The sequence below is a fragment of the Pleuronectes platessa genome, chromosome 4 (assembly GCF_947347685.1).
Source record: "Pleuronectes platessa chromosome 4, fPlePla1.1, whole genome shotgun sequence".
NCBI classification, from domain to species: domain Eukaryota; kingdom Metazoa; phylum Chordata; class Actinopteri; order Pleuronectiformes; family Pleuronectidae; genus Pleuronectes; species Pleuronectes platessa.
This window is the reverse complement of record NC_070629.1, coordinates 14723339-14744830: the sequence shown is the minus strand read 5'-3', so window position 1 is coordinate 14744830 and position 21492 is coordinate 14723339. Positions and strand designations below refer to the sequence as shown.

The window sequence follows — 21492 nt, the reverse complement described above, 5'->3', positions numbered from 1 at the left end:
CCCCCTAGTATAAAGTCAGTAGAAACTCAGGAGGATTCAAAGTGTGAACACAGCAGGGGATCCCCTGTTGGATTCATCCCTAGCGAGTTGGGGGGTTGATGATAAAAAAACAAAGAAATATCTCCCGGTGACAAAGTGGTGTCATACACGTCAGGCACCAACGAAGATGTCGAACAGGTTTGTGCTGATAAGAGCTGAGGCGGAAGTGTCTATGTGTTGTAAGGAAAATCACATGATCTCTGAACCGGGGTAAATACATTGCTTCCTGTCTCTGTCTGCTGCTTCCGGAGGCTCCACCTCTCGCCTGAATAATGCAGAGGCTTTGTTACTGTTGTGTGCTGAAAATCTCCCACTGCATTGTGCGCATAAAGTTTATAGTTGTGCATGTGTGAAAGGCAAACTCTGTAGCCTATTCTCCGGATATTTCCCGCAGGTTAATCTTTGAAAATTGCTTAGGCGATGTAAAGTACCTAATTATTGATTAATAAACCTAATTATAATAATACAGATAATGTCATCAGCATGAACGTGATTAAAACTTACAATGCTCGGGAACATTGAAGTGACCTTGTCAACAAAGCAAGTGGAAAAAGAGTATCTTGTAAACCTGAGCTTGCAAACTTACCCAATTACTTGAATATGTAATTATTACATGCCCCAAGGAGGTTATAAATCATTATCTGCCAGTCAGTCATTCAGCAGGATAAACCAAAAACCACTCAACTGATTTCCAGGAGTTGTTCTCCCACCTTTTTAACATGGCGAGAAGAGGCGTAAGCCTTAGCAGAATAACTAATATAAATAATAAATCTAACCCTCTTAGCTCTCATGCATCTCTACTCAAAACATATTTAGTCATATTAATGCCTCGATCTGCAGAAGAAAGAGTCATACGATAAAATGTATTTGCATAAAACTGAGCATATACAATAAGAGACTACATCAAATTAAATTCGGAACATAAAGTTAGTTACTGAAAATGAGCAAAGAATGGGTTTGTGGGAAAGTATAATAATGAATAGACACAGTCTTCGCTCTGCAGTGAGCTTCACTGGTCTTCAGACTACACTGAGTCACAGAGACCTCTGACACCTCAATCTGACTTAGTTGGAGTTAAAATGTCCACATGCAGCTGCTTAATTGTTTATTGCTTATCAACAATCGCCTTCTTTTCATTGTCCATAACTGGAGTACTGAGTGCACATAAATACAGCAGGTGAAGTGGGGCACTTACTGGAACCAGTTGGTGACGGTCATCATGACATAAAGGGAACCCAGGAAGAAGACAGAGTGGAAGTAGGTGTAGCCGTAGATGGTTGCCTCTCTCTCGTCGTACAACACGTTCTGTCCTCCACCAGTATTCTCCTCATCGTAGTCCTCTGAAACAAACACATTAACACAAGGAGTTCAGTCAGCTAATTGCAGACTGTGTGAAATGCTTGAAACAGTAGAGAAAAGACATTGTTATAAATCTGGACCGATTCATTGAGATTAATCACTACATTATGATGTAATATATAAAACTACATTTAATTGTTATGTTTTCCAATATATAACGCAGAAGTGTTTTGTTTCCAGCAGGTGGCGGTGCAGGCTTGGCCACAATTGCACCTCCTGTCTGGGCCTGCTTTCCTATGTCATACTAACCTCCTAGTAACAGTGACATCATCTGTGTTTGCTGACCAATACTTTCTCACCATCCTCAATCGGGCTGAGGAATATCAATGAGCGTAGCCCCTGACAGTGAAACACCACTCCGGGGGACATATGCATACACACTGAATGGACTAAAGAGACAGAAAGGGGGGAGCAGAGGGAGGGATAGATACAGTAAAGATGTGTTGTTGAAGGAGCCTCCTCACCTGTGTCATTTCCAAAACAGAAACAACAGCGAGCCCTCTGCAAGGAGGAGGAAACAGAGGTTACCACCGAGCTGGAATTGAATATTTGTAAGACACAAACAAACATGGGCATGCTTCATTTATTGGGGGAATCATCTGTTTAATTTCATAAAGGCGTCTGGGCAGAGGGATTTTAAGTTAGCCTGTAAGACCGGTGTTAATATTTCATTAGCCATCACACTTAGTGAGTTCTGAATACTGGTGTGTTTACCTCAGTCTCTGGTTCACTGTTCCTACACACCCTGAGTGCCACAGAGCTTCGCCTGGTGGTGGACGTCAAGCTGGAGGGAGGGTGGGGGAAAAAAATAGAGAGAAAGAAATAAAAAGATAGATGAGTGGGAGAGAGAGGGGTTGCGATTCCGTCACTCTGCATTTTTCCATCGCCTGCAGTTCCCTCTTCCTCAAGGACCAACCACAAGAGACATAATACCTCCACTTGATGGGAAACACATGTGAACAAAGGCAGAAATCCACCGTTCTCGCCTCTCAAGCGCTTAGGTCAGCCACAGCCAATCATACGCCGCCTCTCCAAAGTCACAGCCAATCAAAACTAGCCCTGTCGCTGTCGCTAGAGTTTGCCATGAAATACATAATTTGATTCTTCATTGACCAAACAGAGCAGCTGTTAAATGGTTTGGATTTCGGCTTTTTGCGTAATCTCCACCTCTACACATATACAACACTAAAAATATATACTGCAGGGAAATACACTAAGGTTACAAAAAAGATGTGTGTGTTTGTATGTGTTGTCTTACCAAGAGTAAAGGACACAACCAAACAGGATAACTGTTCCGAACGCTGTAACAATCTTCTTGTCGCTCTCCTTTCCCGAATCGAAGGGAAACGCACACACGGTTTGGTTCATGCCATTTATCTCCAGGACTGGACAAAAACAAAGTGCAGACAGAGATAAATGAGCTGAAAGAAGTTTTTAAAGAAATAGAGAGATTGCCAAAGACGTAGCACATATATTTTGGCAAAGTGTCATTAATGGGGAAAGAAGGATAAAGATAGTTTAACATACAGTGGGTGCAAGAGCATTCAAAGCCTCGACAGCAGTATGTAGTTAACTTGAGTGCTGACATAACAGCTGGTCAAATCTACCTAACTGTAACTCCTCATTCTCTCATAACTCGCAGCCTTGTTTGATGTGCTTATCTCAGTTTTACCCACGGTATTCTAATAAGTGTTTTATTTTTCATATACAGACCTGTACATGAAATTCGTACTCTACCTTCTGCTACAAGTACCGTGCTTTAAGAGTTTTAAAATTAAATTAAATTAAATTAAAATACAGGCCACTCTGTGTAACATTCCGTTTACCTTGTGGTCCGTTTGCAAAGCTTACAAAAAAACTATAATAGACATTTTGGCTAGTCGATCCTAATTAGTTTTTTGTTTTGGATTTCCACCACGAGGGCCGACGCCTGTGTCGATGTGCTGTATCAAAATCATACAGAAGCCACGCAATTGGGATATAGTAACACTTATTCTGATCAGTTATGCCTGGGACAAACGTCATCACTATAAGTGGTTGCCGGTGTTTTTATATTGATCCAATTTCTATGCACAACAATGTGTCACAGTTATATAAGACAGCAGATGCAAGCTGATCAAGGCAATAATGTCTGTGACTACCACAGTAGGTATAGATGGAGGTCAGTTCATACTCACTTTCTTTTGGTTTGCTGGAGAAGGCTGAGAAGGTGAGGTACATGACGTACACACTGATCACCCCGGGCTGCAACAGGCCTGATGTGGGCTGCACTGCAGGGACACAAAAGTGAATTCAATACTATTAATATACTTACTGACAGAAAGTTCTAGTCAAATGTCTCACTACTTTATATTATACTGCGTGGACTATTGTGTCATATGTACAGACTGTATATAAAGATGGTTCCCTAAATCCCGCCTCTTTTATATTAATGTATGGGATACTAGCCAAATTAAAAAGTCAAAATACCTGTAAAATAATTAAATTGTCTCCAAGATGGTTACATTTTAGGTAGTTCTTATCTTAGCAAATGCTTGTATTCTTATTTGCATTACAGAGCCAGTTGAGATAATGTGCATACGAGTGCAGGTTTCTCACGTTTCTGTATGCATGGAGAGATGGCCAGCAGGGAGATGATGAGACAGAGGCTACCGTTGATGCCCAGGAAGACTTTGTTGAGTAAACAGGCCTCAGAGTGGGTGTAGAACCAACCCATGAAGACCACGGCTCCCACTGCAACACTGAACAGCACCAGCGTCACCAAGGCCAGAGCAGCATACCACAGCTTGTTATATACTACTCCCGCACTCCTGCAGATGGAACGAAAGAGGTATGGAGACAGAGAGAGAGAGAAAAGAAAGCGAAAAGGAAAAAAAAATATGAACAAGGATAAAGAAAATTACAGAAGTAAAAAGATCAAGTGAACAAGGACAAAATAAACAGAGACAACTAACACAACAGGGGTCGGCCTAAAGGGAAAAAATCAAGGAAAGACAAAGAGTTGGGGTTTACTAAAATGGGCAAGGGCGCATATCAATACATTAAGAGGTCTGAGTTTAATTGGTTATCAAACTAAATAGTTTTTTTAAACAATTGACTGTTGTAGGGAGGGTGTGTCTCTGCCTTTGTGAGAGAGAAAGGGAAACTGAGTGAACACGGAGACCATGTGAATCTGCAGCGAGGATGGCCTGCTGCCAAGACTCCCCTCCACTCACAAACACACAAAGCTACATGACGCCCTCTTTCCAAACTATTTACATCCAAAAACACCCTGCGGAAGAATACATCTGACCCTCAGAGTATCTCATGAACAAATAGAAATCACAGCAAGTTTGAGAAGTTCATGGGACAAAAGAGACAAGAGCAAAGAGAAGACGTGTTGCTTTCACCAGTTTGTGTTCCATCTGTGTGCAAACTCCACCAACAGCTTGAGCTGGATCAGGAGGAAAAGGGACCCGCCAGCGGCTCCCACGTAGCGCCACACTGTAACATTGAATAAGAGAGAGAGAAAGACAAGGATATCGTTTGAGTGATGACAAGCCAGGCATCTTCAATCTTCTGCAACACAAGAGACTATCAAACTGTTAGACTACTGAAATCCTCAGGGTTCTTAAGGAAGTTTCAGCCAAATGATGCAAATAACTAACTGTGTTACTAACTGTTACCATATCACTTGCTGTCTCCTACCTTTTGCTTTGCAACTACAGAGATGTGGTTATGTTAGTGATACGTTAATTAACAGCTCCAGAGCTAAGTGTCCCATTTTTACCTTCCAGAAAGGTTTCCTCTTCTGGGAGGAAGAATCCTCCAGCGCAGCATGCCACCAGCACAATAAACTTCAGCAACCAGAACCTGACATGCAAAGAAAAAACTATATTGTTAAATGTTATACAGGAAAACATTACAAAGTTTACTTTTAAAAACATTAAATAAAGTGAAAAAATTATATGAAAAGAATTGAAAATCAAATGCCAACAATCAACATGCATAAGGTTCCTGACATGACAGCCTAAGAGTTCTGAAAGTTTTAGAAATTTTATATTTTAATCATTGCCTGATTACTAATTCCCTATTGCTTATTAAACATTTGATGTAATTGGTTCACTGTCCTTCACCTATGAGTCATGCAGCACACCTGCTTTAGCTAGCCTGGGAAACAGTAGAAAACATAAGAGAAACTGTTCACTACCTGTGACATAGGAACAAAGTGTCTTTGTAAGCATCAGAACACTGAGTGTTATGTATTATCTTATTCTGCTCAGGGTCAGACCTCCTGATACACTCAAGGTGTAACCTTCGAGGTGGAAAAATACTCATATTTATCTTAAATAAAATACAAAAGAAACGTGGTTTCATCAGCATATTTCACTTCTCAGCAAATTTCCACAACACATAAGAGAGCCAACACAGATGGTGTGAAATCTTAATTCTAATATATCTAATATACTAATTCAAGAAATGCCTGTGACCTAACCCTATGTGGGATGCATATCTCGAGAATTGTTTAGCTTCACACGCAGGTGTATTGTTCATGGCCCAATCAAGTGCAGTTTTCAAGTATTGTGTGATTTAGATACCTGACACATTCAATATTAATAAACTTAAAATAAACAGACAACCAGTGCCCCGAATCAGTCAGTAGCTGGGACTCATCGACAAAATTTACAACAGCGCTCTCACAACAACAAGGTACAACAACAGCAACAACTAAATCTCCAGATCGCGGTTCTGCGTACTGAGTTAAGCTTCACTGAACTTTGAATAAACAGGGTAGCAGCTCTCTGTGCAGCAGCTGTGGAGCAGCTTAAGGGTTGAGGACTGAGGCCGGCAGCGGGTCTGAACTAGCTGTGACTAAATTACTACAGGTCACTTCTTCAGAAAGAAAACGGCCGTCAGCATTACCACAGGCCAAGCAAACAGCACATTCCAAACAGGCAGGTTTAGAATGAGCGCTGCATTGGTATAACCAATCCACAATTATTCAGAAAGAATATGATCTGATGGTCAACATTGGGGAAGTTCATTTGACATCTAACTCATGTTCAATGAACTATTACGACACTACCTGTTGCGTTGAGGCCCAGCAAAGACAAGAACACAATGTTTTTCAATATTTTACTGCTCAATACATCCTCGGAGTTGCTGCATATTTTCAACTCAAGTGTTTGAGTATAGTTTGTCTTTTTGCTTTCACAGCACTTCTAAGAAGTTCAGCGTTCCTGCTGGATATTAATGTGAACTGTTTAATGACAGATAAGACAAGATGGGGCCTTCTTCTTACCCGTTGTGCACGGCCGCCCGGCAGCCTGTGCTGTTGTTGACTCTTATGGTGAAGATGGCGAAGAATAAGAAGAAGCAGGCCATACCGAAGCACATCTTGTAGACAGCGGAGTAGCCCACCAGGGTTTCGCAGTTTTCTCCTGCGTTCAACTTCTCACACATTTCGCTGTAGTATGGGATCTGATTGACAGGGATAATACACATAAAACAGTCATTATGATGTTGATGAGGATACCCCACCTCTGCTCGTGTTTGTCTAGTGCTAGGCCACGGAGAAAGGGCGCAATAGTGTCTATTCGGAGCGTCATGCCTCTAAAGGAGCAAAAAGAGCGAACAGGCAGCGACAACAACCCCTCTTTCTCTCCATGGAGCCCTCTTTCATCCCTCGTTCTCTACAGGCTGTTAGAGGGGCCTTACAACTAACTGTCAGTGTACACACACAAAAGACACAGATGAATAAATTACTGCCTTTTGTCAGCGAGTCAGAGAAACTGGGAGCAGGGTAAAGCAGAGGGGGCATGAGTAAGACAGAGAGACTGGGAAATCTGTTTAATTATAAAGTTTGGAAAATTACTTTGAACTCAGGTGACCTGCCTTGAAAAGAAGAGAGCAGAACTGGAGGGAGTTAAGTAGATAAGGACGTTGCTGTGGCCTTCAACAGAAAAATGAAAGTGCTTCAGTGGCTCTGAGCCAGTGGAAGAGACAGCTTTTGAATTTAATAACCACAGAGTCAAATTCCGCTTCCCTTCACTGACAATGAAGTGATTTTACTTGACTTGTAACCATCTCTAACCAAGGGAGAGATAAGAGGCACAAGCAAATACATAAACAAAAGATTTTCCAACATTTCAGATGATACATGGTTGGACTTTGCTTTATTAGTCTTTTGTCCTTAAAGTGAAGTAAAGCCAGCGGATTGAGTTGTCATCTCCTTAGTTTGTAGCTCAGTCCACACCCAGATCACAACATAGAGTAAAAAGCCTGGTTTGGATCTTTTGTCTCATGGTGAGGACCATATTAGCATGTCCATGGTGTTGAGATTAAGAGGGAAGGGGCCTGCTGGTTCAGAGTGCTGTAAATCTCTCGAGAAAAGACGGGCGCTCTCATACGCACAATGGCTGCTCTCTTAGCTGGGACTTCCCTCTGTGCTCAGTGTGTGACTGACAGTGAGTGTGTGTATGTGTATGACTGTGTGTGTAACTCAGCAGGCTATGCGTGGGGCTATCAGAGGCCATTTTGTGCCTGGGTAGGCCTTTTACAGGGTTCTGCTCTCATGAGGAGGTGCCCAGCAGGGAGTCGTTTTAATATTGTACTGTAGACACTGGCAGAGATGGAAAGAAGAAAAAAAAAAGACAGCAGAGGAAGATTGGTGGAAAAATATCCGTCATCAGATACGCTCTCAGAGGAGGAAGCTTGCAGTCATTGCTATGGTAACACAGTCAGTTGAGCGTATTCTTCCCAGATGAAGTATTGTCATTATCTTTCGTTTGCACAGTGTGTGCGCGGATTCACACAGTGTACTTACTAAGGTATGGTACCAAAAACAGCACCATCATTTGTCGAGCATCTATATTGAGCTATCCGCATAAAAAATGGATGAGCAGTTAGTGAATCAGGACATCATCTCTGACACCATCTACCAGACTGTGACTACAGTCTGACTCACAAGGTTGAGGATAACTAACCACTGCATATTAAAGCAGTTAACTGAGGAGGCCTTCCAGTTTAGTTTATTTCTCAGACAGGCTACGTCATTACTTCTAAGTTTTTATTTCAAAGTGCATCGCCTCTGCCAGATATGCCAGGCGTCCACACAACTCCTGAGTTGCTAAAGAGCGCTGCTAAAATAAAAAAGTTTGGGAATGCTGCAAGGCCCGTTTTGTTGATTCATTACATTTGTGATTTTCATGCATGCATTAACTCTGCATTTTCCAATGATACAACTGTTTACATGCGTAGGAGATGAGCTATTATTTGATCAGATTCTAAGTACAACGGCAGACACATGCCCAGTACACCTGAGGGGTCATATGATGAGTTTTCGGGCATGTTAGTATGGACGGGGAATACAACTGACAGGGAGTCAAAATGCTTGTGTGGATAGAGATTCTTTAAACCTTTAGAACATAAAAATGTGCTGGTACACGCAGGTTTTTTAAAACATGGGTAAACTAATAACAATTTTAATCAAAAGCCATGCGAGTGTGTTAGTGGTTTTTTTGACCAGTGGAAAAGTGGCTATAAGTAATATCGATGTAGCCTCAGTCCAATAATAATCCTGCATTGAAATGATTCAACGAGGCAAAGTAGGAGAGGAAATAACAACATGAAAGTTGTAGAGTTCAAAAGAGAGAACTACAGTCCTCCTGTGCAACTTTTCCCAGCTTCAAAAGCTCGGTGGTTGGTTGAAGACAAAACAGCTTCCAGCCTGACCTTCTGCCTACTCGATCGTGGCCCTATTTCTTTGTGGAGAAACATGGGATCCATAGGTTAAATCAGTATGAGGATGAATGTTTCCTGTAGCAATTCAATAAATCCTTTACCGTTCCAGATAGCGAAATAATGTCGGCACATTTTATTATATTTATAGAAGAGAGTAAAACTCCGAAGTTGGCGGAACCTTTGTTTCATAATGTGTAAAGACAGTGTGTGAGCTACAAATATTCTCTTTATCGTTACTTTCACCTTCGCTGCATGTCAGTATGTGTGTCTACCCCACAACTCTTCTGTCAACACACCGAACAAGCCAAACAGTAAAGGTTATGGTACTGAGGCAACTGTTGACTGGGTTACTACAGCCCCCGAGCCAAATCCACTCTTCTATTCAGTGAATAAGAAAAACAACATTCATCACTTTTTACACCTTTCTGGGATATAATTTGAGATATTATAAGATGATAAATCAGTGGTTTAAAGTAAAAACAAAGACTGCTGCTATGTGAATTTCCATGTCCTCTCTTCTGCCTCTCTCTGGAGCTGCAGACAGGACAGTGTGTGAGTGACACGCGACCAGGCCTATCACTCTTATTCTGGGGCATTTGACGATCTCTGGCTGTAAACACAGCTGACTGTCACATTATGTTTGGTAACTGGTATTTTCTCTCTGTGCTTTAATTTCCTCCCGATCCTCTTACAAGTGACACTTTCAACCAAAAACAAACTCCTCAATCATATGAATGTTAAAATATGAATCAAACAGATAAAAACCACAAATACATTTCTGAGTAGACTTATCAGGTGTATATTGTGCAGTCTACTCTATTCAGAATGTGTGCATGTATACATGTGTCATGAGTATTCCATCAAAACGTATGTACTCACATCTTCCAGCGCCTTCGCCACAGTGGGGGACATCATGATGACACAGACGACGGTGACCAACAGGAAGTAAAGGGCGTACATAAACCGGGTCCCTGTGGACTGCTTTATCTTGGGGCAGCAGTTGCAGCAGCATGAGCAGGCCGCCGAGCCGCAGCAGCAGGCCAGCTGCACACAGAGAAAAACATAATCAGATTAGCTTTCACAATTGTTTACACCATCCTGAACCATCGGATACACACGTAATGTATTTACAGGGCACTTTTAAGAGAGGACCAGGGTTTAAGTGCTCTTTTAACATCAGTCGCTGTCGGCTGCAGCTTCTGCTGTTTGACCTTCCTGTGAGGAAGTGAATGAGGCACAAAGAAATGTACCATGTATCATGAGACCAAAATGCATTGGTTGTTGTAACATACTCACTAATTCCAACAAAACTGCTTTGAAATGCTGAAGAAATATAGAGAAAAAAAACCATCTGGTACTTTTAGTGATAAAAAAAAAACTAATAATTGGTATATATATAATTTCAACAGCTTGGAACAACAGAATATTCCTGGTTGGCATCGGTGAGTACACAAATCTATGACCTGATACTATGTCTCTAAAGTATGTTAGTTTGACAACGATAAAACAATTTTCTATAAAGCTATCACATCGTCTTCGCTGCTTCAAATCAGCAGTTGTGCTGTGCTGACATTGGCAAGTACTGTCTTTAGAGCAGTCATAAGGATTTCCCAAACTGTTGCCTTAACCAGAGCTAGCCAAAATATCAGCAATTTGGCTGCTAATTTCCTGGAAAGTCCCACAAGTAAAACTGTGTCATGTACAGGATGCGAATAAGAGGCTATAAAACCAGGATGACAACTATCACTTCCATACATTGGTCCAGCGTTGTGTGTTCATAGACATGCATACAACTGCAAAATTCAATATTAATAAGCACTATAACGGCAACAATTACTAAACACAACACAGCAGGTCCTAGGTATCTTCAACTCACACCTCCGGCGGAGTTTTTCTGGCATTCCTGTGGAGGTTGGGGACATTGAGCCGGAGTGGGCGGTGTTCAAAGCCTCCATTGCTGAAGCTGCGGCGGCTAGCTGTGGCCTCAGGGTCTTAGGTTCCTCAAGGGGCGGTAACCCTCGGACACCGTGGTGGACACCGGTGGTCAGGGAAGCCGTCCGATTGAAGAAGGAGGCCTGCCGGGATATGATATCCTGGAGGACTCCTGACTCGGTTGCAGGGTACCGACAGGCCCGAAGGGCTGCAGCTGCTGCCGTGTCGGAGGCTAAGCAGCGGGTGTGGGAGAAGTTCGGAGAGGTCATGGAGAAGGACTTTCGGTCGGCACCAAAGTGTTTCTGGAAGACTATCCGGCACCTCAGGAGGGGGAAACGGGGAACCATCCAAGCTGTGTACAGCAAGGATGGGACTCTGTTGACCTCAACTGAGGAGGTCGTCGGACGTTGGAAGGAGCACTTTGAGGAACTCCTGAATCCGAATAACACGCCCTCTATGTTGGAGGCAGAGCTCGAGGTTGATGGTGTTTCGTCGTCAATTTTCCTGGTGGAGGTCACTGAGGTAGTCAAACATCTCCGCAGTGGCAAAGCCCCAGGGATTGATGAGATCCAGCCAGAAATGCTAAAGGCTCTGGGTGTTGAGGGGCTGTCATGGTTGACACGCCTATTCAACATCGCGTGGGAGTCGGGTACAGTGCCAAAGGAGTGGCAAACCGGGGTGGTGGTTCCCCTGTTCAAAAAGGGGGACCAGAGAGTGTGTACCAATTATCGGGGTATCACACTTCTCAGCCTCCCTGGTAAAGTCTACTCCAAGGTGCTGGAAAGGAGGGTTCGGCCGATCGTCGAACCTCAGATTGAAGAGGAACAATGCGGTTTTCGCCCCGGACGTGGAACTACGGACCAGCTCTTCACTCTCGCAAGGATCCTGGAGGGGGCCTGGGAGTATGCCCATCCGGTCCACTTGTGTTTTGTGGATCTGGAGAAGGCGTATGACCGGGTCCCCCGGGAGAAACTGTGGGAGGTGCTGCGGGAGTATGGGGTAAGGGGGTCTTTCCTCAGGGCCATCCAATCCCTGTACTCCCAAAGCGAGAGCTGTGTTCGGGTCCTCGGCAGCCAGTCAGTTTCGTTCTCAGTGGGTGCTGGTCTCCGCCAGGGCTGCGCCTTGTCACCAATCCTGTTTGTGATATACATGGACAGGATATCGAGGCGTAGTCGTGGTGGGGAGGGGTTGCAGTTCGGTGGTCTGAGGATCTCGTCACTGCTTTTTGCGGATGATGTGGTCCTCATTGGATCATCGGCTTGTGACCTTCAGCACTCACTGGATCGGCTGGCGGCCGAGTGTGAAGCGGCTGGGATGAGGATCAGCACCGCTAAATCTGAGGCCATGACTCTTAGCAGGAAACCGATGGATTGCTTACTCCGGGTAGGAAATGAGTCCTTAGCCCAAGTGAAGGAGTTCAAGTACCTCGGGGTCTTGTTCGCGAGTGAGGGTACTATGGAGCGTGAGATTGGCCGGAGAATCGGAGCAGCGGGGGGCGGTATTGCGTTCGCTTTACCGCACCGTTGTAACGAAAAGAGAGCTGAGCCGCAAGGCAAAGCTCTCGATCTACCGGTCGATCTTCGTTCCTATCCTCACCTATGGTCATGAGGGCTGGGTGATGACCGAAAGGACGAGATCGCGGGTACAAGCGGCCGAGATGAGTTTTCTCAGAAGGGTGGCTGGCGTCTCCCTTAGAGATAGGGTGAGAAGCTCAGTCATCCGTGAGGGACTCGGATTAGAGCCGCTGCTCCTTTACTTAGAAAGGAGTCAGCTGAGGTGGTTCGGGCATCTGGTAAGGATGCCCACTGGGCGCCTCCCTTGGGAGGTGTTTCAGGCACGTCCAGTGGGGAGGAGACCTCGGGGAAGACCCAGGACTAGGTGGAGAGATTATATCTCAACACTGGCCTGGGAACGCCTCGGGATCCCCCCGTCAGAGCTGGTCAATGTGGCCCGGGAAAGGGAAGTCTGGGGCCCCCTGCTTGAGCTGCTCCCCCCGCGACCCGACCCCGGATAAGCGGATGACGATGAGATGAGAGATGAACACAGCAAAAGGCATTCAAGGTTAATCACACAGAATCTAAGATCTGAGAGTGGAGTCATTTTGGGACAGTTGTGTGTGGGAGTGTACTTTATCTTTCCGGAGCTTCAGCCTTCACGATCCCACACTTATAATTTACCACAGGTTTGAACAGGAAGACAAAATTATTGCAACGAACTGAACAGATGAAAACTTTGCGATGGAAGACACTCGTCTGGCTGTCTCTTTTGCTCATTCATGGTTTCTATTACGATCACAGAGGACAAATCCCTCCCATTGCTTCATAGAGGCAACTCTTGGTCAGTACAGAGTCAGACAGCGAAGGCTCTTGTCTTCTGAAGACACACACACACAGGCCTACTCGGTTTCCTCTGACAGGCCTTCTCATAAAGACAGGCCCGTTGTTCTATTTAGGAAAGAGGAGGCTCTATAATTATACAGTATAACATCTTTCTGTAGCCACTCCACCCTGCCTGTAGAAGCCTCCTACCTCTCAGATGGCAGAACACACACTGCTGTGGTGAAAGGTGTGGTCGACTGTGGGGCTAAACTGGTGCTCCACTGGAGGGCTCATATGCACTATTTTTCTATGCATTTTCTCCCGTTATGGGATGTGACACCAACTGTGCACGTGTGAAGCAAATGGTGCCACTGTGGGTAACATGGCAATTCTAGTCTGACCATAGCTGAGTCTTTTTGAGCTACAGGGAAACTTATAAACTACCATTACAGCATTAAGAGACGTAAGAGCTTTTAATTAGAGGGTGTCATGGCTGTGAACTGAAGCATCTCAGGTAAGCTGTGTAGCATCTAGTGACATCTGCATCTGACTAATCACCACAGTTACCTCAAAGGAGACATGTGAGGTGACTGGTATCTGCCAAAAGTGATTCATATTGAAACATCTATAACACCTAGCATGTCAACAAACTAGGTATTATATTAAATGTATTAAATAAGTTACAGTTGCAACAACTGGGCGTAGGGATACAGAAGGAATGATGTGCAGGGGATGTTGCATGTGGACTGTCAGAGTCTTAAACCCCAAGACAGGATACACAAATGTATCCCATCAATCCAGGATTTCTATTGGATGTGGATCCTCTGGTGAATAATAAATGTATTCTTCAAAACCGGCAAATTGCCAAGCAACATCTGGTCAATTTGCCGCTCAGTCATAACAGTAATCTTAGCCCTTGTCAGAGTGTGCGTCCTAATCCACGATCGGGATTTTCTAATGTAGTAAAGCCAGTGTGCTAACGCTGTCTGATGTGTTGCGTTCCACTCCAGATGCCAGTAATGTGTGGTATGCTGCAGACAACGGATTCCTCGCAGGAACGGGCACATGGTCCAGGATCAAGCTCCTTCTCTGGCCACATCCCTCTCGCTCCCTGCTGTCCAAATCTGTCCACAGATTTCCCTGCCTTTTCTAGATGGCCCAGTTGATTGTTTTTTTGCTAAATTATATCAATAATCATCTGCTCCGGCATCAGGTCGGGCTCAGTTCTCTCGAACTCAAACTGTACATTCTCATAAAATAAATCCTGGATCTGCCCCATTTGAAAATATTGCATCCTCCATTCAAGTTCTGTGGCAGTAAGTCCAGCATTTTTTGCTTAATCTTTCTTACAAAAAACAAACAAACAAACAAACAAATAAACAAACAAAAAAACAAACAGGGCTCAAAATATAACCTCCTTGGGACGAAGAGTGAACTCATTAAGAACAGCAGAAAATAGGTCAATTATGAATTTAACCTCCTCACGCTATCTGGGTAACGGCTGTGGGCAGCAAACACAAAGACATCTTTGATGCCTGAATGAGATCAGTGTATTTCCAATCTGGAACCGACAGGGGTGTTTCTTATCAATTCAAGGATAACTGTGGGAGCAGGGATCAAGCTCATACACGTGCACATAATTCACCAATGCTTGAGATACCGTGGAAGAGAGAGTATGACAATGGGCCTCTCTACATGTGCATATTTCTGCTTTTGAGCGCACACAGACCTCTAGCCTTGAATTCAAACCGTTTTATTTATGTGGCCCTGTTGCTCTATTTCACTACACACAGCTTAACAGGATAAGCCGTTTCCTTTGTCTCTGCTGCACCCACATGTCTCTCTCAATGGGCGATTAATTAACCACAACCGACTGAGAGTAGGCAGGAAGAAACAGGACGATTTAGGCTGTGAGGGTGTTTAGATTTCATTAGTTAGGGGGTGTTTCACCAGCGGTCTGCACACAGTGAGGGGGCCCAACAGCAAAGTCTGCACAGCTGACAGAGGGAGGGAGGAGGGGACACAGGAGAAGAAAATGTCCCAGGGAATTCCGCCACACACAGATACATGAAAGGATATCCATGGTAACAAACCCTGACCCTACCCACTTCACGGGCCATCCACCTCCTCCTCCTCCTCCTCCTCCTCCTCCTCCGCCCAGCCCACCAGCGAGCCAGCAGGTGGTTGCAGAGTCTGCAGAGTACACCCCTACTTCAATATCAACAGCAACCCCCCACTAGCCTCTCATACTGCTGTTCCAATGATTATGGTCATGTGCTTGCAGCCAATAGGGAAATGTGGAAAAAGCCAATTGTGAGATAAATTAAACAAAGACTCTAACAACTGATGGTTGATTGTGAGACCTGCACTAACTACACATTGATTGTGGGAATCTCTGGAGACAGAAAAAGACTCAGCTCTTGCTCACTCAGCCTGGAGCTCTCTATCACACTCCTATCTCCATTCTCCAATCCTCCCCCACCCTGTTACTTGGGGACTCAATGTCATCATCTCTTGTATTTTCTACTCTTACGGTCTCCTCTTTACCCTTCTTTGTTATTTGCAGCTGCCCTTTAGCCTATATCATCCGCACCCCTGCGCTCCACCACCTTCCAGCTGTTCCAGGGGTCAGGAGAAAGACGATATTGCTCACACACAGGAATCAGGTTTACATAGAGTACAGGAACCAGCAGCAGAGGAAACCCTTAGGAGATGAACGGAAATAACATTCAAATTGAAGCAAGTGCTTTCAGAGACAGAATTAAGTCTGTATGGCTTGTTCAGTGAGGCCTCTTCTGACCTCCAGCTGGATGCTAATGTGATAGACTCCTTTATGTGGACAATCCCGAAACCCACATCTGTGATCAGACCGCGAGCGCTGATGATAATTACTATGTCTTCCCCTCCTCTATCCTTCACTGCCTTATTCTCTTCAAAGCAGCAGTGATGAGGGAAACAGGAAACAAACTAAAACAAATGCACAGGGGTTAACTCAGGTGCAAGGAGCCACACTGATGCAGCTGCTTATATAACAGACTGTTCACAAAAATGGGTCACTCACTACATCACTGTAAGCACAGCAAATGGAAATATGGGGGCAGACTGATACAGAGCCAGTTAAAGGAGTGAGGCGATCCTCATCTAACTAATTCTGAATGGGACCTGTAATGCAACATTTCTACTGTATTTATAATTCTTATGTAAATGCCAAAACTGACCTTTAATAACCTGCCTCACATCAGTTTCACATGACACCATGTCTAAGTATCAGAGCTCCAGCTCTCGTACTCGTCTCCTCCAGCTCGACCTTGTCACACCCCTCCTCATCCTTTTTGTTATCTCCTGGGATTTCACTTTTCCCCCACTTCACACGCTAGGATAACTCAGCTGCATTAAAGAGGACGCCTGCAAATGTTCCTTGTCTTTTCACTCTGCAGAATGCGTGCATTTGCATTCTATATGACTGTCTGACCTTCTTTTCAAAGAATAAAGTACATCTGTCCAGTAGTTTTTGCAGAATCTTGCTTCAAATCAAACATCCAAACCAACCTACCACCAAACGGACAGGGGTGAAAATATAACATCCCTGGTGGAGGCACCAACGTTAATGAAAGAAGGGGGCATTAAATATTCAGCGACTGCATCAGTGGGACGATAAACCTCAGGTTGTTTCAAGCCACAGTGTCCTTGTTTGTTCATCCATGCCATCTGATCCATTCATATTTAATCCCTGTCCTACTTTACTTTGGTCTAGTCTGCAGCCGGCTGCTTTAAAACTAAGGGAACTCCCTGTTAGTTTCATCTAAACCATTGTGGCCCATGGATAACGTTGACCACAATGACTCATGGCAAAGCTCAGATGTAACTACACCAGTGTATCTCAATTAGGACAATGCTGTGAGGAGAAACCAGCAGAGAGGGGGAAATGGAAAAAAACAGAGGGAGAGGGCAAACAAAAAAAACTTTGAACAATAAAATATAAGGCGGGATCTTTCTCACACACATGTATGGTATGGTAACAAAAGGTCTACTCCAATTTCCACTTAGATTGTGACTGACAGCTCCTCTATTGTGTGTTCAGCTAGGCAGCTGTATACACACAGCAAAAATGTATCACTGCTCTGGTTCCTATACACAAAGGGAGGTCTTTACTTCTCTCTTGGCAAATATATCCTCAACTACAACCAACCGAGAAAAACTAAAGTCTGCTGAACGGATAAAGGAAAACAGAAACAAAGAAGGGAAAAATAAGAGGAACAGCGAAAAACAGAGAGCTGCCATAGACAGTCCCCTGCAGACAATGTGAGTCACATAAACTGCTAAAGGAAACAGACCAAACGAGAACAGGAAGGCAGTCGGAGATCACCAGGCTAATCCAGCGTCAGGTTGTGTTTACCTAGAGGCCTGTTTCACTTCTCAAAGTGCACTGTTTGCGAATGTGAGCGTTCAGTTGCACAAAGTTAAACACAATAACATGTCATTCCCAGCCACGTATTCCCGGTTGACCGATGCAAAAGGTAGAATTCTCAGAGCTGGCTGGCATTTCACAAGGTTACATCAGCCTTCAACCCCATGCACAAACAAATAAGAGACTAGACTTGGGAGGATGAGGTTGAGGAAACATTATCCCTGCGAACTGTATGACAGTTCAGAGGGACACAGAGATGGGGGATTCACAATTATTTCCCAGTGGGGAAACTTGCTTTGCTGACCAGAGCAAAATTCCTGCGAGGAAGCTGAAAATAGCAGAAATTTTTTCGCAGTTGGTCAGTAATCCTAATCATATGACTCAGGGGACCACTACAGATGTTGAGGGGGCTGTTTTAACATTAAGCTAGGGTTTTACAACTCTAGCGATTTTTACAGGCCATCAACACTTGTTTTTAGGATCACCTGCCCAGCCGAGCTGTGACCTTGGCCACAAGCAGTCGCTCTGCCAACTGATAGTGATATCTGTGTGTGAGTGAATGTCGCTGGGCTGAACCATTAAGAGATAGTTCAGGATTTCACAATATTTACTTATCTACGTTAAAAAGCTCGTATTCCAGTCAGCTGGAAGTCCTAAGAGCAGCAGAAAACATCTTACAAGAAATGCAATATTATGATTAACATGAATCAATTGTAGACTGCCCACCAACACTTAATCATCAGCAAATTATTTACTTCGTTTTCAGACATTATGTTCAGAAAAGTGGGTCCGGACATTTTCCGGAGTTTGTCTTTCACATAGGAAGAATGCTGCAGGAGCTTGTCCGGGTCAGACGTGGTCACAACAACAGGAAAATATATGTAGTATTCAGGTGAGAGGTGGCGCCCTGGTAGAGCATGCAGGACATGAAGGGCAAATTCTGCTGCAGAAAGCAGTGTTTTTGTCTAAATCAGATCTACAATGGCAGCAGCCTTCATTACCAAAAGTTCTTAAATCCAGTCATCTTTCCATGTTGACATCTTCGTCAACGTCTTCCACGCGTATGACACCTTATTTAGATACCTTTTGACTTTTTCAGTTTTGTGTCCAGCAAGTGTTACATTTCCAGACATTTTCCTGCTGTATTCTCACATTGGCTCACTCAGAAATTTTCCAGACATTTGACTGGGGTGCAGGCAGGAATAGTTCCAAAATAATTCTGAAGCATCTGACTCGGACATGTGCGTTCTCACATACAGCCTTTTGGAAAATTTCGGTGGGTGTTTGAAAGCAGCAGCTGTTATCTTGTAGAACCCTGGTTAAAGATAAGACCTTCCAGAATTGTCTAGTAAATAAAAATGGTGTACTGGAGTGGAGTTGAGCAACATTTAAATACTCGACTTAATTTCTTACGCAGTAATACTCCAGAAAGATTCTTCCTGAATGGCAGCCTCTTCTCCTCTAGGTTGTCCTGACATATGTACCCTGCCAGCATTGCCTGTGCCATTGCTGTTCTGCCTACACATAGCCTCAGTCCTGTCCCACAATCACAGCCAACACTCGCAGTGCTTTGGACAACACTCAATGTTGAGCTAAAGCCATACCCTCTGTCCCATCACAACATGGCAAACATCCCTGCTCCCACTGAGAAATTACAAGTGAGCGCCCACACCATCCCTGCTTCTCTCTCTAAATCTAACCCAAACAACGCCCACCCTCCTTTAACATCCACCTCCAAGCCAAGGAGGATATAATAACAGACCACACATCAACCTGGGCCCCTATAAACCTCAAGAGGGGCACGCATATGCAAAGGCAAGAAAAAGTTAATTACAAGTAGACACATAAATTGAGAGGGCGAAAAAGCTAAATGAGGCGCCTGTGGTTGGGATTAGCACACTACCACGAAACTGATGCTACATTTTGCCCTTCATTTTCTCCTAATCCTTCCCTGTTTCCTTCATTCTCAGTCCCTGAAAAGAACAGGAAATAGAAGCAAGCTCTCCTTATATGAGGGATGTGTCTAAGTAATTAAATTCCTACGAGACCAGCTCAGCACTGTTGACCCTGTGGTCAACAACAATCTGTCCGCTGAAAGACACTGAGAAAAACCCTTTCCATCTTTACAAACATCACTTGAGCACTCACCGCTCGCTGCTGTCTTTTCAAAGTATTTCAATAGTTTTATACAAACTAAAGCCCGCAAATATATGAACACAATCAATGTAACCACCAATCGGTTTAACCTCTGTTTTTTGTAGCTGTTTGCTCCTCTCTGTTGGTTGGTCAGTTTGTTTTTTTAGCAAGATTATGCAAAAGATACTAACAGATTTCTACAAAATGTGGCTGAAGGATGGGACACAGGCCAAGAAAAAACAGCACAGTTTGGGATAATGGAATTTTTTACATTCCCACCAATCTCCCTAGGAATAATTAATGGATCTTGGTAAAATAAAAAAGCGGCTATTTAGAAGACTGATATTTATATATTTCTAGTTTTCGGTATTGATACATTTTCTGGTTATTTTCCGGTAAACACATTTAATCTATAAAACGTAATCACAAGCCAAAACCATATGTTTAAAGTTCTGCACCAACAGAAGTTCCCAACAAAAATAAGCAGCAAAACTGCAGATAAGCATCAAGAACTGGTGACTGTTTTAGCATTTTTAAACGACTTAAATAATAAAAACCCTAATCTCAATTATTGGGAGGGGATCTTCAATAAAAAACACAGTTGCCCATGCAACAGCTGTAATAGAAGCCACACACAGGAGTATATGAATAATGTGATCTTCTGTGAATAAAGAATCAGAAGCAAAAAGTCACTACATACATTTTCTTCATACGGTATTATATTGCATACTTCTATAATTGATTATTTGAAGCCATTCTGCAACTTCAAAACTTACCTCAAACATAGAAATAACAACAGTCACACTGTTTTCATAGTTGACATGGAAAGTAGTTGGCTGTCTGCATCTTTAGACTTTCGTTCTCGATAATAACCACTTCAGAAACACAACGTTTCTACAGAGATATATGTTGAATGGAGGTGGGACCGATGTGTGATTTGTGTTTTTGGGAAGCAGGATGTTTGGAGGGTAACTGCACTACAGTTCGGAAAAAACAGAAAACCAACTTGAGCATCCGGTTGAACAGACAATGTTAGTGAGTTTTTTCCAGATAACAACATGTCCCCATATGACGGCTCTTCTCTTTCAGGTTGGTGGGTCGTCGGTGACGGACGTTGCTTCGCGTCTCTTTGTCTTCCAGCTGCTTTGACGTCGCTACAGAGAAGTTCTCCACTCGCTTCCATGGAGGAAACCGAGTCATTTCGTACTGCTAATGAATGAACGTGACAGACAAACATGTCGGGAAGCTACAACAGAGACAGATGTCCCACAGAGAATTGGTATTGTTTCGGGGGGACACGTGACGAGGCAGCGACGACCGTCGACGTTTCGTGTACAACCGTCAATCGTTCAACAACAAAAACAACACCGAGGTTTGTGGAAATGTTCCTCACCTGAGAGACACAACATGGCGTACACATTCTGCCCGAGCCAGTGAATACAATCCGTCTGAGAGGAGGAGGAAGACGAGCTGTTTTTCTTCTCCGTCGCCTTCTTCCACCTAAACAAGAAATCACCGCCACACGCGTGTGTTCTCTCTCTCTCTCTCTCTCTCCCTCTCCCTGCCTACCAGCCTGGT

At 43.8% G+C, this 21492-nt stretch overlaps 1 protein-coding gene across 1 annotated transcript in view; it reads right to left on the bottom strand.

Moving 5' to 3' along the window:
- serinc5 (serine incorporator 5) overlaps positions 1–21492 on the bottom strand; it is a 23535-nt gene extending 2043 nt beyond the window's left edge. The window contains exons 1-11 of the mRNA XM_053420648.1: positions 21308–21492; positions 10000–10164; positions 6680–6858; positions 5168–5250; positions 4788–4881; positions 3997–4208; positions 3576–3668; positions 2657–2783; positions 2113–2182; positions 1863–1899; positions 1235–1379 (exon numbers count right to left, since the gene is read on the bottom strand). Coding sequence (XP_053276623.1) covers positions 1235–1379; positions 1863–1899; positions 2113–2182; positions 2657–2783; positions 3576–3668; positions 3997–4208; positions 4788–4881; positions 5168–5250; positions 6680–6858; positions 10000–10164; positions 21308–21334 — 1232 coding nt within the window. The 5' untranslated portion in view covers positions 21335–21492. The remainder of the gene's footprint in view (positions 1–1234; positions 1380–1862; positions 1900–2112; positions 2183–2656; positions 2784–3575; positions 3669–3996; positions 4209–4787; positions 4882–5167; positions 5251–6679; positions 6859–9999; positions 10165–21307) is intronic.